At 39.8% G+C, this 19,112-nt stretch overlaps 1 protein-coding gene across 3 annotated transcripts in view; it reads left to right on the plus strand.

The window, feature by feature from the left end:
- LMTK2 (lemur tyrosine kinase 2) overlaps positions 1-19,112 on the plus strand; it is an 84,183-nt gene that overhangs the window by 49,559 nt on the left and 15,512 nt on the right. For all 3 annotated transcript variants that reach the window (XM_075899511.1, XM_075899512.1, XM_025178561.2), the window contains exons 7-8: positions 5,503-5,636; positions 18,305-18,389. In XM_075899511.1, the coding sequence (XP_075755626.1) occupies positions 5,503-5,636; positions 18,305-18,389 (219 nt within the window). The remainder of the gene's footprint in view (positions 1-5,502; positions 5,637-18,304; positions 18,390-19,112) is intronic.

Raw genomic sequence — 19,112 nt, forward strand, 5'->3', positions numbered from 1 at the left:
AATGAGATCTCTGCCGCCGCCACATTCTGCTCTGAGAATGAGCGTGGTCAGTGTTCTGGGCACCTTAGGCACCACCAGTGCCAAAGCTAATGCGGCCACCCTTCCTGTCACTCTCCCAGCACTGTCGGCATCTTAGATTTTTCCACCAACAGCCAACCCGCTCTCAATACAGCGAGCTCAGTGCTGCAGAGATGTATCACTCTTCCCTTGAAAACCACACTGCAGCTGTCAGCTAAGGCTGCAGTACCGTAACTGGCCACATTTGATGCAACTACCACATTCTCCAGAGAGATCCAGAGCACCGTGGAAGATTTTCCTTTTGACACCAAAAAGGTCTTTGCAGCAATGTTCGATGAGGAGCTTCGCTCCATGAAGGATTCTCGAGCTGCTCTGCGATCCCTGGGCATGCAGACATTTGCTGCAACAACTCATCAGTTTAGATACCAACCATACCAAAGAAACAGATGCTCATTACTCTCAACAGCGGCAGAGATCGTATGACCAGCAATAGACAGAGGCCACAGTGACTAATGACTACAGTGTCTCAACCCTCCCCCTCCCCGTCTCACCCCCCCAATAAGCACATTTGAAGTTTTGATCAAGAGGAAGATCACTCCCTCTCTTTAGCATGCTCAACCCTCTATTTCCCCAACAGCCTTTACTCCTTCTATCAGGAATGGCTCATGATTACTACCAACAAATAGGCATTAGAGGTCATCAGATCTGGCTAGGCTATTCCCTTTTTAGGGATCCCTTTCACAATTGTTTTCAGGAGGTAGACGGTCTCCTAAACTTGGGGGGCTGTAGTACCTGTTCCCCAGGAACATGTAGAGTAAGGATTTTATTCCCACTATTTTTTAATACCCAAAAAGTATGGAGAATGGAGACCAATTCTCAAAATCAGAAGTTTAAGCACATTTGTAAAGAAACAAATTCTTTCAAAATGCTCATTCTCTCTACAATAACCCCAGTACTAGAGCAGAGGGACTGGTTTTCAGCCCTTGACCTGCAAGATGCTTATTTTCATATCACCATACACCCTGCCCACAGACATTTTCTGAGATTTACAGTATGGGCTGCCCACTACCAATACAAAGTTCTACCCTTCGGAATCTACACAGTCCCCCGAGTTTTGTCCAAACTACTTGTGTCAGTAACTGCACACCTCATGAAACAGGGAATCTTCATCATTCCTTACCCGGACAATTGTCTTTTCAAAGTGCCAACATATGTGGAAGCCATTCATGAGAGACCATCACGATGTTGAAATGCATTTAGAGCCTGGCCTGCAAATATGCACAAAGTCAAAATACAGCCCACACAGCATCTGACTCCCTGCCTCACCTGACTACCCAAACCTTCCCTCCCCCTCGCCCCTTAGGTCACAGTTGCCTCCCTGACCCTGCACCCTCTATACCCCTCCCCCTGGCTAGAATCCCCTCCTGCACCCATGCCTCCTCCCCAGCACTGCACCCCCCCTGTCCCAGGTCACAACTCCCTTCCATATCCTGCAACCCATTCTACACCTCTCCCTCAGGTCAGAATCCCCTTCTACACCCATACTGTCTCCCAGACTCGGCACTCCACTCCCCTGCCACAGGTCACAACTACCTCCTTCAAACACTGTCTCTTACCCTCTCTCTTGTACCCCAGTCTTCTACCCCAAGCTCCCTTCTGCACCCAACCTTTGTCTCAGATTCCATAGAAAAGTGCAGCTCTGGACCACTTACAAAATCTTGGAGTGGCCACCCCATCGAAAATTGTTGCCCGCTCCTGATCTGGAAGCTAGAGTAAATGTAGAATTAAAATACATAGTAAATCAAAGTTAAACAAGGCTTGTCTCTATAATTTGTGTTACTGACCATGAATATGTAGCCGACCTAATGGAGTTCTAACCTCTAGGGTAGGATTCTACCTATTGCAATCTTTTTTTAAAATTCACTGTGCACACAATTGCCCTAGATGCCTGACAGGCAAATAAGGTGTGGTCCATTACAGTTAAGCACAGACATAATGGAAGAGGTAAGGATAATGAAAAGCAAGGTTTAATATTTCAAGACCATAAATTCTACTGACAGTCATTTTTAAAACTTCAGAATCTAGGAAATTTATTATAAATATCTTAAGGTCTTATACACTGACAGATTACCAGGACACTCAGTCATGGTTAAATTATAAATTCACTAGTGCTTGTTGTTCTGAGATCAAAGTGTAGTAAGGAACTTTTGGAGTGTGGCAGTACAGTTCACATGGATGGTTACTATGTGGCCGCTATGTTCTGCAGATTTACATCCCAACCTGCAGTACATTTGTTTCTCCCTTTGGACGAGCCCTTAGGACTGAGTACTGGATAGTGACAAACTAAAATGCATTTTAGGCACCTCTAAACTGATTAAAATAGCTCATCTATAAAACTTTGTTTTATATGAAACATGTATAACTAAGTTATTTACTAAATTAGAGAGAGAGAGTCCATTTCTCTCTCCGCCGCCCCCACTTCATTTTTAAATGTGGATATCAGAAACTCCAATTCAGTCACTTGAAACACATTCTAGGATTGTAATCCAACTGGAGCAAACCATAAATGAACAATTGTTCTTCTGAATTATAGTTTTCACAAAGGACATACTATTACTTTGGCAGCTTGCTGCCATCTAGAGCTAACTAGGCACTGTTCATTTTCAAATTGCATGTTAAAAAAGCACTGAATTGTATAAGTGAGGATGTTTGCTTAAGTTTCAGATTCTTTGTGTGTTCACTGGCAAGGTAAACCAGATGCAGGTATCAAATATATACAGTTTTCAGGATATAAATGGAATACAATTGTTTAATCATCAATTTAATGCAAACTTTTGAAAAGTTTTAAGACATTCTATAGCATGATAAAAATATCAACTATTTCAAACTTTATGAAATTAGCAATTGAAAACAGGGCAGAAGAGATTATAATGAAAAATCTGATGTATCTGTAGTAGAAAAGATATGATTGCTTTAATTGTTATACTGATTTGAAACATAGGATATACATTACATTTATTGGAAAAGCAGATGTGGGCAGAACAGTAAATTTTACTGTAGACGTAATTTGATATCCAGATCATTTAATATGATTTGTTTTAAACAGGTATTGTGATTGCTTATTTTTTGAACAACACTTAAGATTTCATTTGCCACAATTTGTAAGACAGTATTATACAAAAATAATATGCTATTAATCCTTTTCACAGCAATCCTATAGATTAAATGCAGTCCACACTGACAGAGGTTTTTTTCTGTTTGGTGTATGAATACCACTTCCATGGAAATTAACTGTTGATGGATGCCCTCTTCTGTTGGCATAGTTACGTCTATCCTAGCCAGTGATTAACTGAAAGTGAAACTCAGGGGACTAGGGCTGTTAAGTGTTTAATCAGCGCCCTGCTGGAGCAGCCCTGTGTGGCCCAGCTGAAGTAGCCGCCTACTCACAGCATGCTGCAGGCAGACAGCTGCTCAAGCCCGGCTGGGCCTTCTGCACTCTAGGAGGCACTCCAGCCCAGCTGAAATGGAGCAGCTCCATGGTGCAGTGCGGGCAGGTCCTGCCCAGCTCAGCTGGAGCAGCCCTCACTCAGTGTGCCACAGGCAGGAAGCTGTTCCAGCTTGGCCAGGTTCACTGCATCCTGGGCAGGGGTCTGCTCCAGCACCCAGCCTACAGCGCAGCAGCCGGTTAACCCGGTAACCAAATTACATGGAATTTTACATTTCTACATCAGACTGGGTGTTACATTGCCATAGCTACATTATTGATCAGAAGTGTGAGGTTTTTTGATCAGGGACAGTCTTTGAAGATCAGCAGCTGTGAAGGGCTTAATCTTGTTTAGTTTTTTTCCCTGGAAGATTATTTTGTGATTAGTCCTAAAAGGTAAATACCAAACAAATATTTGCATTTAATAACTATTTTAGTGAAGCTTAAGATTGAAGTTGCTATTTAATATCTTTATTAACAAGACTAATGTATTATTGTTCTTCATATTTTTCTTTCTTATTGCTATGATTTGCTGCTGTGCCTTAAATATTGTCACTTTGAGAAACTGTGAACTTCTTTTCCCTTAGGTCTTGTTCCCATGGAACCCTACTTACCAGTCCTCAGAATTTGTTTATCTGCCTTTTTGAAGTCCTTTGGAGATTTTTAGCTGCTAAAATCAGAAGTCTCTACTTACTTCATGTGAATTACAATTTTTCAAAGGCTTGTAACTTGGCCAAATTTCACACATTTTCACACAGGTAGCAAAGTTATTTACCTGACACACAAGCCACACCTTGACAAATTTCAAGTTACTGCTCCAAAGCGCATAGGTAATATAGCTGTTTAAAAAAATTACCCCAGAACCTAAGACGGACAAAAAATATTTTTACCTTAGCTGCCTCTTTGGAAATAAGTGAATCATTTTGGTTGAATTTATTTGGGAAACTGCAGCCTGAAACAGACACCTTGGCATCTGACAGTTATAAATAACTGAAAACAGGGTCTTGTAGTGGAAAGGGTTGGGCAGCCTTAGAAGATGATGCTGCCAGCCCTGCCTGATTTGATTTACTTTGAATTCAACAATAGGTAAAAAGCACAGTCTTAGCGTGGTGTACCAAAGACTGTAGAGCCAGAGAAACCTGGTAGTGGTAACTCTGAATCCAAACAAAGGAGCTATAGTGGCATTTTGGAGAAATTTAGACTTTTATCTTTACTACAGGATCCAGTTACCATACTTTTTGTTTCTGGACACTTTTAATAAACTGATTAATTTTGTCTGAAAGTTTAAGAACAAACATTAAGTACTGTCAGCTGTCTTCTCAATTGCAAGATTATTTTTAGCTTAGTTTCTGGCAAGGATTTTACCATTCTTATATGACTTTCTTTGCTACATCTTGTTCAAACTCATAAACTGGACCAGATGGAGCCCTCCTACGGACTCATTCACTTGGTGCCATTTATTCGCTGTACCACTTAGATTCCATCCACATGCTGCCATCCTGTGATGTCTGAATTCTCAGACTAGGAATTTGGCAAATAAGGCATGCATTTCACATTGAAAGAACTGGCCAACTGGGAACATTTGAGAGACTACTTCTTTTTCCCCTCCTCCAAGGTCAGCTCCACTGGTTTGCAGAATGTTATCTTAAGATGGTTTCACATAAATATTTTTGGTAGCCAAAGGTCATTAAGCCATATTTTTTATTTTAAGTATTATTGCTGTAAATTAATTATGCATATGTATGAAAATGTGATCTAGAGTGTTAACTACTTAATGAATTGAAATGAAAAAGTACCATATTCCTTAGATGCCTTCTGTAAAAATATCTATAGAGACTTGGAACTTGATGGAGACTCTTCATTAAGTACACATTTATATTTAAATTTTAATAATGTTCACTAACAAATGCTAAGTAATATTTCTTATTGCTTCTTCATTAAGTATCTTGGTGCCACCAATGTATGAGATAATTTATAAGAATTTCCAACTTGTTTTACAGGGTGACCTAAAAACCTATCTGTGCAATGAACAGGAGCATATTAATGGAGATTCACAAATAATGCTGCTACAGAGAATGGCATGTGAGATCGCTGCTGGACTAGCCATAATGCATAAACATAATTTTGTGCATAGGTATGCTTTCCAAATATGTTATACTACACTCTAAAACTCATGCAGACTTTTCTTTGTTGTGATTGAAATGGAAGCAATATGTATCAGTCAAATATTTTATAAGGTATGATTCAATTAGATTTTCCTTCTTTAAGAATGGTTGATTTGTATTTATAGAGCTGGTAACTAAATTACTGTATTTAAATCCTATAACGCATACTCGATGAAATGCTGCAAAACTAAAAACAACCGGCCAACTCAGGAGCAAGGTAGATTTCTAGGCTACCAGTAGAAGAGCTAGTTGTACAAAAAACTTGCAAGAAAACAGAGTTTGAGATGGTCTGTGGACTTTCCTGATTCACCTGGTTGAGCTCCAGTGCGATGAACCTCCTTTAGGAAGTATGAGTAATGGTTGTGTTCTGTAGATGGTATTTTTTCACTCTAAGGGTCAACTATTGCTTAAGTTGATTGTCTTGAGCAAGAATTTCAGATTTATTTTGTCTTAATGAATTTCCTCAAGACTTAACATACATGTGGTACATGAAATTTATTAATTCTTATGATTTCAGATACTACAGACCTCAGATCTTAGCTTTAAAATATATTTATGGCCAAAGTAGAGAATAAGTGAAAGTAACTGTAAAGTAAGTTTTCATGTCATTTCAAAGATTGCTATCATGTTTTTAAAATTTTCAGTTAAGTGGAAAACTTGCCTATAGAATGTATAATTTATTATGAAAGCACTTAACATTTACAGCTTTAATGTCAATGTAGTCATTAATCAGATCAATTAGTAAAATGGACTAAACTGATTAAGATTGCATTAAAAGGTTTGCATTAGAGCCAATTCTTTTTGCCATTTTTGGTTGGTAGGGTGAGGAGGTGAGGTAAATTGATCTGAGCCAGATTCAGCCTTAATTTAAGCAGTTGTAATTCTACTTCAATTACATCAGACTTTTACAACATTTTCTTTACATTTAAATTTTTACTCAATGACCAGAATTGAATACATGATTTCAAAAAGTTATATGCAGTAATATGTGAAAGTGCTTTATTCTGCTTTTTTTAGTCTTAGAAAAGTAATTCAAAATTTTTCCTTGCTGGCTGAACACCACCAGTCCTAGTACAAGGAATAGTATTTGAAAGAGAAAAATTTTCCTCCCATTTATGATTAAACTAAATGCAAGAAAACATCTCAGTTAATCTTGTTTCTCAAGGAGAGACTTGCTCCTGTATTTATTATTCATTCTGAAATAGCAGATCAGGCAATCTTCAAGTGCTGTCTCCAATTCTGCAGCTGTAGTTCTAATATAAAATGCCATTCCCAGCCTTCATTGACCAGAAGCCTGGAACTTTCTTTGCTACATAAGACCCACTAAATCAAACATGGAAGGCGGCTCTGGTCGGCACTGGTACTCTAGGCAGTTGCGAGGAGTAAGGGAAACCAACTGGAGCATTTGCAGGCTCCTACAGAACCATCTCCCCCCTGCCACTGCCTCCCACAGAGGCAGCAGCACGGAGGGGCAAGCAGTTCCACGTGAGCCAGTGCTTCTGCTCCCCCGAGCACCAGTTCCCGTCTGCTCGACACTTGCGCTGCTGCCTCTGTGGGAGGCAGCGGGGGGAGGGAAGATGTGGCTCTGTGGGAGCCTGCACGCATGGAGAGATGGCTTAAGTTGAATCCCTATGGGCACTAAATCCTGCCTTCTGCCCCTTGCTGCCTCTGATACAGCGGCAGCAAGGGGGGTGCATGTAACTATTAGGATTATTCTATGAGCCTGGGCTTACTGGTTAATTGTGCAAATGGGTACACACTAGCATCCCGAATCCCAAATAGTGCTTAAACTGGATTTTCAATTCTGGAATGATGGGAGAGCATACAGTTATTTAGTAACTAACAAGACTGTGTTAATAATTCTTTATTTTAGTTTGGTAGTAGCAGTTGTAGATCCAACAAGTATAATGTTCCCAAAATATTTCTGGGAGGTATTACTGATTCTTAGCTCAGACTGATTCATAATAATCTTTGCTTGCAAGTATTTAAAAGAAGGGCCATGATTGCTTCAGTTTAGTGTGTGAGGGGAAATAAATAGGCACCAGAATATTTTGAAGAGAATATGCAGCAAAATATCACAGATTTTTCAGGTTGTTTCCAAGACTGGAATACTTCTGATAGGAATTTCTTTTTATTTTAATGTTTGTTCCCAGGGTTTGCACTATAATCTTGGTAGTTGTGAGAAGAATATGCATATGTTCCGAATTTTATTTGTATAACTGGTCAGAGATATCACAGTTGCTTCAAGGTCATAAGAATCTTGAGCAAATTGATTCTTCACTATCAATGTGAAGAAAAACACTGTTTTTTCCAAATTCTTATCACCTGTTGGATCCAGTTCAGTAACCAGATAGGGATAGTAATATAAATACATTTGTTTTTCCCAGCAGCACTTGTTCTATTGGTTCTCCGAAAGATCCATAACATCAATGGAATTCTCATTTTCACATCATAGCCCTAATTATGAAATATTCTTGCAATGTAACTGCATGTCTCAGTGCAAGGAAAAGACCCAACTTATTTTCTTATGTAATTTTTCTGAGATGTGGGGGCGATTATGATTCTTTCAAAGGTGTGATGTATGAAGTAGGGTCAGGAACAAAATGGTGGCATTCCAAATTATTTATTCAATGAAATACTTTGTTGACACTCAAGGACTTCCTCCTACCTCTGGATAAAGGACTAATTATTCAGAATTGAAGTTTTTTCTATAGTAATCAGGAGAATGCTGATAGGGCTTATTTTCTCAGGGCTGCCTTAAGCAATTGGAGCTGTAGTGGCTGAACTGCTGTGTGCAGATGATGTGGTCATTGGGATCTTGGAGCTCATAATATATGATGTAAGAACTTGAGGTGCTTGCAGAATACTCAAACCTGCTGTATAATAAAGCAAACCCTTATAAAACACTGTGAGAGGAGAATGACAAAGCTAATCAGAGTATGTATTTAACAGATTGGCTCTTCCAACTACGTTCCTTCATTTCTAGATAGTTCCTCTGTTGCAGCTTCTATCAGACTGTGTCTATGCTATGAGCTAGAAATGTTATATCCCCAGCTTGTGTTCACATGCTCTCATCAAACTAGCACAAGTGTCAATATTAGGGTAGCCATGATAGCATGGGTAGTGGCAGCAGAGTCACAGTTGAATCATGACACACACATACATAATAATCACTTTCAAATAGGTTTGTATTTGCATAGCCCAGCCATGCTTCTGCTGCTGCTTTAGATTTATTAGGAACTGGGAAACTTTTGGGATAGGGGGAGCCTATACAGGAAGCATGGGTTCCACCTAAAACAGAATGGAACCAGACTGCTGGCACTTACCATTAAAAAGGTTGTAGAGCAGTTTTTAAACTAAGGGCAGAGGGAAAGCTGACGGGTGTGAAGGAGCACATGGATTGGACAGAGACATCTGTTAGGGGAGGTTCTATTAATAGAGATGCTCTGCGTTCTAGTCTGGAGGAGAGGATGGAAGTATGGGTCGGATCAGATGAGACACAATCAAATGAAAGAGTCTAACACATCAGGAAATGGCAGATGGATAAATAGTGATAAATTATTAAAGTGCTTATACACAAATACTAGAAGTCTAAATAGTAAAATGGGTGAATTATAGTGCCTAGTTTTAAAGGCAGATATTGATATAATAGGCATCACGAAAACTTGGCAGAATGAGGACAATCAATGGGACACAGTCATACCAGGGAACAAAATATATCGGAAGGACAGAACAGGTTGTGCTGGTGGGAGAGTGGCACTATATGTGAATGAAAATATAGAATCAAAAGAAGTAAAACATTTTAAATGAGCCAAAATGTTCCATAGAATCTCTATGGATAGTATTTCCATGCTCCAAATAAGAATATAGCAGTAGGAATATATTTTCGATCAGGACCGTGATAGTGATGATGAAATGCTAAGGGAGATTAGAGAGGCTATCAAATCAAAAAACTCGATAATAGTGGGGGATTTCAGCTATCCCCGTATTGACTAGGTACACATCACCTCAGGACAGGATGCAGAGATAAAATTTCTTGATAATTTAAATGACTGCTTCTTGGAGCAGCTACTTCTGGAACCCACAAGAGGAGAAGCTATTCTTGATTCATTCCTAAGTGGAGAGCAGGATCTGGTTCAAGAGGTAAATAAAACTGGACTACTTGGAAATAATGACTCTAATGTAAAAAAAATTTAACATCCCTGTGGTGGGAAAAACACCTCAGCAGCCCAACACTGTGGCATTTAATTTAAAAAAGGGGAACTACACAAAAATGAGGAACGAAGTTAAACAGAAATTAAAAGGTACAGTAACAAAAGTAAAATCTCTGCAAGCTGCATGGAAACTTTTCAAAGACACCATAATAGAGGCCCAACTTAAATGTATACCCCAAATTAAAAAACACAGTAAGAGAACCAAAAAAATGTCATCGTAGCTTGGCTTAACCAGGTAAAAGAAGTAGTGACAGATTAAAAAGATATCTTTTAAAAAGTGGAAGTCAAATTCTAGTGAGTAAAATAGAAAGGACCATAAACTTTGTCAAATTAAGTATAAAAAATATAATAAGAAAAGCCAAAAAGGAGTTTGACAAACAGCTAGCCAAAAACTCAAAAAGTAATAGTAAAATGTTTTTAAGTATATCAGAAGCAGGAAGCCAGCTAAACAGTGGAGCCCTTGGACGACCGAGATGCTAAAGGAGCATTCAAAGATGATAAAATAATAGTGGAGAAGATAAATGAATTATTTGCCTCAATCTTCACGGCTGAGGATATTGGGGAGGTTCCCAGACATGAACCATTCTTTTTAACAGTCAAATATGAGGAATTGTCCCAGATTGTGGTGTTTTTAGAGGAGGTTTTAGAACAAATTGATAAACTTAATAGTAACAAGTCACCAGGACCAGATGGCATTCACCCATGAATTCTGAAAGAACTCAAATAGGAAATTGCAGAGCTATTAACTGTGGTTTGTAACTTATCCTTTAAATCGGCTTCTGTACCAAATGATTGGAAGATAGCTAATGTGACGCCAATATTTTAAAAGGGCTCTAGAGGTGATCCTGGCAATTACAGACCAATAAGTCTAACATCAGTACCGGGAAAATTAGTTGAAACTATAGTAAAGAATAAAATTGTCAGACACATGCGTGAATATAATTTGTTGGGGGAAAGTCAACATGGTTTCTGTAAAGGGAAATCATGTCTTACTAATCTTATAGAGTTCTTTGAGGGGGTCAATAAACATGTGGACAAGGGGGATCCAGTGGATATAGTATTCGTAAATTTCCAGAAAGTCTTTGATAAGGTCCCTCACCGAAGGCTCTCAAGTAAAGTAAGTTAAGAGGGAAGGTCCTTTCATGGATTGATAACTGGTTTAAAAAACGGAAACAAAGGGTAGGAATAAATTGTAAGTTTTCAGAATGGAGAGAGGTAACTAGTGATGTCCCCCAAGGTTCTGTCCTGGGACCAATCCTATTCAATTTATTTATAAATGATCTGGAGAAAGGGGTAAACAGTGGGGTGGAAAAATTTGCAGATGGTACAAAACTGCTCAAGATAGTTAAGACCAAAGCAGACTGTGAAGAGCTTCAAAAAGATATCACCAAACTAAGTGATTGGACAACAAAATGGCAAATGAAATTTAATATGTAAAGTAATGCACATTGTATATATAGTTGGGATTATTTTGTCCAATATGATGGGAACTAATTTGGCTACAACTACTCAAGAGAAACATCCACTCAGTGTGCAGCAGCAGTCAAAACAGCAAATAGAAGGTTAGGAGTTGTTAAAAAAGGGATAGAGAATGACAGAAAATATCTTATTGCCTCCATATAAAAACATGATATGCCCACATCTTGAGTATTGCGTACAGATGTGGTTGCCTCATCGCAAAAAAGATATATTGGCATTGGAAAAGATTCAGAAAAGGGCAACAAAAATAAGGGGTTTGGAATCGGTCCCATATGAAGAGAGATTTAAAAGACTTGGACTTTTTAGCTTAGAAAAGAGGAGACTAAGGGGTGATATGGTAGAGATCTATAAAATCATGACTGGTATGGAAAAAATGAATAAGGAAAATTGTTTTACTTATTCCCACAATCAAAGAACTAGAGGTCACCAAATGAAATTAATAAGGCAGCAGGTTTTAAAAAAACAACAGGAAGTTTTTCTTCACTCAGTGCACAGTCAGCCTGTGGAACTCCTTGCCAGAGGATGCGGTGAAGGCTAGAACTTTAACAGGATTAAAAAAGAACTAGATAGTCATTGATGGACCTAATCTCCATGAACCTATTAGCCAGGATAGGTAGGGTATCCCTAGCCTCTGTTTCTCTGGAGGTGGGTGACAGGGGAGGGATCATGTAAGGATTACCTGTTATGATCCCTGCCTCTGGGGCATCTGGTATTGGCCATAGACAGGATACTAGGCTAGATGGATCTTTGGTCTGACCCATTATGGCCGTTCTTAAGTTTTGTGCCACTTCAGCTATCCTACTATTTGTACTAAAGTTAGCTGGATGAGAGCTAGCACAAGATTGTGTACACAGTCAGGGGACCATACCGCTAGCTCACAGTGTAGATGTAGCCTGAGATTCCTCTGGTAATGATTGTATATCTTGGAAGAGTTTCTCACCATGCACCAGTTTTATAGGCATGTAGTCTTTGTCAGATAGTGCAAAAACATAAGAGAAGTGTGTTAGCAAGTGCCTTGATAGGGCAAAGAAAATACAAAATTAGAATTTTGGGTTACAACAGTCAGAGAGAGCCTCACAGGGATATTGCCCATTCACAGAATCTTTATACTGCAAGAATGAAATAAGTTGTCTTGAGCCAGCTTGAGACAGGTAACGTGATACATTATATTTAAAACATAGAAATGATGGGCTGGAAAGGACCTCAAGAACTCATCTGTTCCATCCTCCTGCACTGATGCAGGAACAAGTATGCCAATATCATTCCTGACTGGTCATTGTGGAAGCTCTATCCATGAGCATTTTTAAGAACAGATTGGCTAATCTCCCTTGGCAACTTGTTGTACTTAACTAAGTTGTTAGAGAATTTTCCGATTATAAGTAAAATTAAATGTTCCTTGCTGCAGTTTGTTTCTTGTCCTATCTTCAGTGGACATAGAAAACAATTGATCGCTGTTCTTCCATTAACAGTCTTTGACACATTTGAAGATGCCCCTCAGTCTTCTTTCCTCAAGACTAAAGATTCCTCATTTAACTTTTCTGTGTAGATAAGGTTTTCTCTTCATTGTATCTATCACTTTTGGTGCTCATTTGCATCCTCTATAATTTGTCTACACCTTTCCTGAAGTGTAGTACCCAGAATTCGACACAGTACTCTAGCCAAGTAAAGGGAATAATTGTCTCAGGTCTTACATATGACACTGGTTATGCTTTTTTCACAACTGCATCATGTTGGCTCATTCAATTTGTGATCCCCTTTAGCCCCCAGATTTTTTTCAGCAGTGCTACTGCATAATTAGTTATTCCTATTTTGTATTTTATGCATTTGATTTTTGCCTTCCTAAATATAATACTTGCACTTATGTTTATTGAATTGTATCTTACTGATTTCAGACTAATTTCCCAATTTCTCAGCGTTTTGAACTCTAATCTTGTCCTCCAAAGACCTTGTGACTGCTCCCAGCTTGGTGGGATTCACAAATGTTATCTGTTATCCAAGTCACAAATGAAAATATTCAGTAATACCAGACCCAGAACAGACTCCTGTGAGTATCTACTTGAAATATCTTCCCAGTCAGACGTACCCAGTCAGTCCCATGGTACAGCAGGGCACGCAGGCAGGCAGGCTGGCTGCCTTCCTGCGGCAGCCCCAACGATGCCACTCCCAGAAGTGGCCGACTACCACAAACAAGAATGCTTTTGGCCCTTGGGAAGAAGAGGGCGCCCACACTGCACCCTGACCACTGAACCATCCTCATAGCTCCCATTGGCCTGAGACCTGCAGTGGTGATGTTTGCAGGCAGTGCATAGACACACACTGTCCCACCTCCCCCCGAGAGGTGCACAGAGGCATTCACCACCATCAGCCAACTGCTTTGAGTGGCCGTCATGCTGGTAGCCTGCCTGAGTATCCCAATGCACCACTGGTTGGGAGCTACCTATGGTAAGCACCTTTTGGACAGGGCCAGGAGGTTTAGATTGGATATTAGGAAAAACTTGCTGTCAGGGTGGTTAAACACTGGAATAAATTGCCTAGGGAGGTTGTGGAATCCCCATGACTGGAGATATTTAAGAGCAGGTTAGACAGATGTCTGAGGGATTATCTAGATGGTGCTTGATCCTGCCATGATGACCTCTCGAGATCCCTTCCGGTTCTAGTATTCTATGATTCTATGAGAGCTTTGGGCTGTAGGAGGAGGCTCTGGCTTAGGGGGAGGGTCAGGGCTGGGACAGGAGGGGCTTATCTTGAACAGCTCCCAGTCAGTGATGCACTGAGGTGTTAAAGCAGGTTTTCTGCCTGTCCCGGCATTGCAGACTATGCTGCACCACAGAAGCAGCCAGCAGCAGGTTCCTTGCCAGTGAGTGTGGAGCTAGTGCTCAGGGCAGGGGCAGTGTGCAGAGTCTTATGTGCTCTCCTCCCTCCTAGGAGCCGGGGCTGCTACTGGCCTCTTCTGTGGCACGGCGCAGCACAGCCTGCAATGCCAGGATGGGGAGGAAGCTTGCCTTAGCCATCCCAATGGTTACCTGATTACCCTGAAGCAATGAGACCCAGTACCTGACACTCCACAACCCAGTACTGGGTCCGACCCCTAGTTTGAAAGACACTGATTTAGGCTGACTGGTTTCTAATCTTTGGTCCTCTTTGTTCTCCTTTTTAAAGATTGGTACTGTATTTGCCTTACTCTAATACACTGTGACCTTCAAGTTCTTGAAGATAATTGCTAACAGTTCTGAGATTGCTTCTGCTACTTCCTTCAATATTGTAAGATTACTTTCACCATGTCCTGCTGACTTGAAGACATATTACTTATCAATTCTTACTTAGCCTGTTATTTCTCAGTTCTGGCTTGTTCCTTTCCCCTTTTTGAGTTACAATTAACTTTTTTAGTGAAGACTGAAGGAAATAAATGCATCTCATCCCCAACTGACAGTGATGGGGGCATTTAACTTGACTCTATGAAGCTGCAGGAGAATTGTGTGACTTCTGGGCTCAGTCTTTCTATCCCAGGAGCTGAGAGTACCATGCACCACAATAATTCCTCCAGCAAGTTAAAGACAGTGTTGATAAGCTCCAAAATGCATCCCATTCCTCAGCTAAGAAAAGTTTTGTTTTAGAGAAGGGTCTGGAATATTAAAAACTAGAATTCTCAATTTAGGGGGTTAGGTGAAGGCTGTTACTTCCTCCAGGATTCCTTGTCAAGTAGAAAGCTTTTCTTTTAATCTGTACTGAACAGTTTTGAATAATGACTTTTAATAGTATTACCAGTCTAAAGAACATGAGAAATAATGGTTTTGCAATTTCTAAACAGAGGTTTTTTTTTCCAAAATGTAGCTAAGTTTGGTAGATAGCTGCCTGTGGATCTGCAAGACTGTCATTGCAAATGTTTATTTCTGGCAACACTATCCTGATGCTGTCAGAGTATGTGGTAAAGCTCCAGCATCAGTGATTTTGTTGTTGGTGGTAAATTCAAGCAGCTAGAATTGTATTATATTAATATTCTCTTTCAGGTGTTTTTCCAGCTTTGATTGCTTGAAATCAGATGGGAATTTCTTGAGAGTGTAAATACAAAATGCTTATAATACATAGACAAGTCATCTGTCAACTGATAACAATTTCTAAACATACTGTCAAAAGAGAACAAGTTCCCCTGGCTAAAATGGGGGCAAATGAAGTGCTAATATTTTTACATGGAGTCTTTTCTAAAACCACCACTGACTTACTACGATTAGCTGAACCAGCTATAGCTACCTTACTGATCATGTGATGGGATGAATTTGATGGAAACTGGATATGAGTTTTATTGGTGTTTCTCCAAGCTTTTAGGTTTTTTCCAGTGAGACAACTTCTGTGCACCTCTGATTGTTTCCTTGGAGCTTTGATACACTGTCTTTTCATGGATGTAGTGTATATTTAAATAGTTTATAGCATATTAAGTGTAAATCATTACGCAGAATATTGATTGGTTCTTTATAGTTTGGGTAAATAAGCGTCTTTCTTTAAAAACAATTTCAGATGTTTGTACCTACTATGTAAAACCTACATTATTTATAACTTCCGTTTTGGCAGAGACTGTTACCATGGGATGGCAGAAATTAAATGCTAGGTGTGTCAAGTTCGAGGGTTCTTTTAGGTAGAGTAGAAGAACTTAAGAACTCCTATGATGTGCTCTTTCTTGTCTGTGGCATTTAATGACTGAACATAAACGATTACAAACAGCTTTTTTTGTAAGTTGAGCTTTAAGAGCATGCCTTATTGCACCAGATCACCCGGAGGTAGTGATTGCTGCATTTTAAACTTACATTTTGTTGGGCATTATAAACAGTTTGTTACTTATATTGTCTAGCTATATACTAACAGGACAGGAGACAACTGACATTGCTTTTATTCAGGCCAGAACTCTGCAGATAAGTGGACAATGTGGGTTACTATGTGTTCATTCGGTTTCCCACCAGCTCCTCTCCCTGTTTTCGGTCCAGGTACCACAGTCCAGTGGTTGCAAACCTTTTTTTATATCGCGGACTGGCAAACCCATTCACAAACTTTTGGCAAATTCTCCTCTTCCTCTGCTTTCCCCTCTGTCTTACAGGTGCAGTGTGGTCATTTTCAACAAAGCACGTTAAAAAGTTACCTTGCATTAGATTATGGTAGATTATCTAATAACATTGATTATTTATTAGAAATCCTGACATTTGGCTTTATTTTGGCATAGTTTTCTGTCACTTTCTAATATTCTCAGATTTAAATGGCATTTTATCTTAGCTCTAGACTCAAAATGTATTTAGATAATTCTGATACCAAAATGTGGTGAAGGGGCTTTCATCTAACAGTAGTCTATGAAATGTCTTTCTTTGTGCTAGTAAACATGACCCACATCTATGTGTGCATAATTTTTTTCCCCAGTGAGTAGCAGTGGGAACCTTCAAAGTATCCAGGTTTTTGGTAGATTTTGCGTGATGGTGTGAGAGGCTTTAAAATTTCTTGTTGGGAATGAGGGGAATAAAAACAAATACTGTTGGCAAAATATGTATCTCTTGGAATCATGGAAGCAAGAAAATAATTTCACCCCAGGATTGCTCAGATTTCTAATATTTCAATTTCATGCACAGTGCATGACAACAAATTTAAGTAGTGTCAGCACGATTCAACCACAACCTCCTGTGTATAAAGCACATAGCAGGCTAGTGCCTGGTCTATGACAGATCATAGAACGGGGTGGGCAATAATTTTTAAAAGAGAGCCACTTCACAAATTTCTAAAGTGGCCCTGGGCTGCCCTGGAAGGAGCAGAGCCTTGGGCAGAAGGGGCAGAGCCAGGAGCCTTCTCGTATTCCCCCACCCACAGACCCTGATTGGCCTGGAGTTGGGGGAGTGTGAAGTCTTTGCCCTCTCTCCATAGAGAGAAACAGCTGATGGTTCCCTCTAGGTCCTGCAGCAGGAGGAGACCTCGCGCACACACCCAACCCCCAGGCCAGTCACGGGGGCACGCAAAGTTTCTCGCCCCCTGCCCTGCCCTGCCTGAGGTGTGTAGAAGCTAGAGAGTGCTGCTGGCTGTTTTAAAACAGCCAGAAGTTCCCTCTGATGCCGCACGCCCCTGGCAGGGGGAGGATACTTCACACATCCCCTACCTCCAGGCCAATCTGGGCCTGGGGGCAGGGGGCCACATGTTGGCTAGAGAGTAAGGTCAGCTGTATTAAAAACAGATGGCATTTCTCTCTAGTTGCCATGTGCCCTTGGCGGGGAGGGAGGAGACTTCACATTCTCCCATGTCCCCAGCTCTTTATTGGTCTGGCAGAGGGGGAGCAGCAAGGCGGCTGCAGGCCGGATCCACCGGCCTTTGTCCACCCCAGTTATAGAATGTGGTGATTGAGAGTATGCCCTCTGCAGCATCCTCCATTAGAAGGAGTCCTTAGCAGGCACTAGCATGGCTTTCACTGGGAGATAGCACCATCTACCTTTCCTTTCATGAATGCTTCATAAGATATAGTGAGGTGGACTGGCATAAGGAGGGGTTATTTGTAGCCCCAAGTATCATAAAAGTAAATCTAATCTCAAAATTATATTAATATCTTACCTTTATAAAGAGGGAGGGATAGTCTCTTAGTATATTCATTGTTATATTTAGACCTCCAGAAAAGAGGACGACAAAAGCATAAATGATCTCCGCTGTTCTAGTGAAACATAATGTGATTTGTTTTTGGCTTGTGTGATACTGAAAATATAAACAAGAACAGTATTGAAAAACGGCATGTAAATAAACTTTTTGTGATTGCATTTTCTGTAGCATTTTGCTTATTTAACATCATGATTGGTCTTCAAGCTCTAATCTAGGTTGATGCTGAATTGAATTTCATTACATTAGCCACATTATTGATATTTCTCTCAAACTAATATTGAATATCCATTTGTCTTGTTTTTGCTCTCATTATTGCACTATTTGTTTTCTAGTGATTTAGCCTTACGGAATTGCTTTCTTACATCTGATTTAAACGTAAAAGTAGGAGATTATGGAATAGGATTCAGTAGATATAAGGTAAGTCAACATATGTGTTTTCTTTGCCTAATCAGTTTTAAAGAGATTCAGAGCATCTTAAAATTAAAATATTACAAACCAGTATAATATAAAATGACTGCTTTTATGGGGTTATGTTTTGGATCAGGTGCTTTACGAATTAGATTGGTTCTCATGTAAGTACAGGATGTATAACATTTAACTGAATTGTTAGCGGTGACATTGCTTACTAGAGAACTGATGAGAGAACATGACTAACCTGATTTTAGCCTCATCTCCCCACACATTTAACAGAACTTCCAGTTACCATTTAAGCTTGCATGCCTCATTGTACAAGAGACCTAAAATAAAAGAATGCAGGAGATGATGTAGAAGTTAAACAAGATATGAATTAAAATGTAAAGTAAAGATCAAACATATTGTTGATCAGTTTAAAATATTGTTTGAAATGAAAGTGTTAATTACATCTCATATTAATTCTAAATATTATACATTAATTCCTCATTTAACACTATAGATATGTTTCAGAAAATGATTGTGTTAAGTGAAAACATGTTATGCAGGGTCAATTTTCCCACTGAAAATAATGGAAAAGTTGAGAGTTGCATTTCAAGTGGTGGTGTCTGTTGGAATCGGGACATAAGGTTGGGGGAGAAAGGGGACTGGGTTACAGCAGGGAGGGGAGGTGTTTGGCTCTGGGGAAGGGAAAGGGAGGAGACGGGAGAGGAGATTGGGTTGGAAGTA

Source organism: Pelodiscus sinensis, chromosome 16 (genome assembly GCF_049634645.1).
Source record: "Pelodiscus sinensis isolate JC-2024 chromosome 16, ASM4963464v1, whole genome shotgun sequence".
Taxonomy (NCBI): domain Eukaryota; kingdom Metazoa; phylum Chordata; order Testudines; family Trionychidae; genus Pelodiscus; species Pelodiscus sinensis.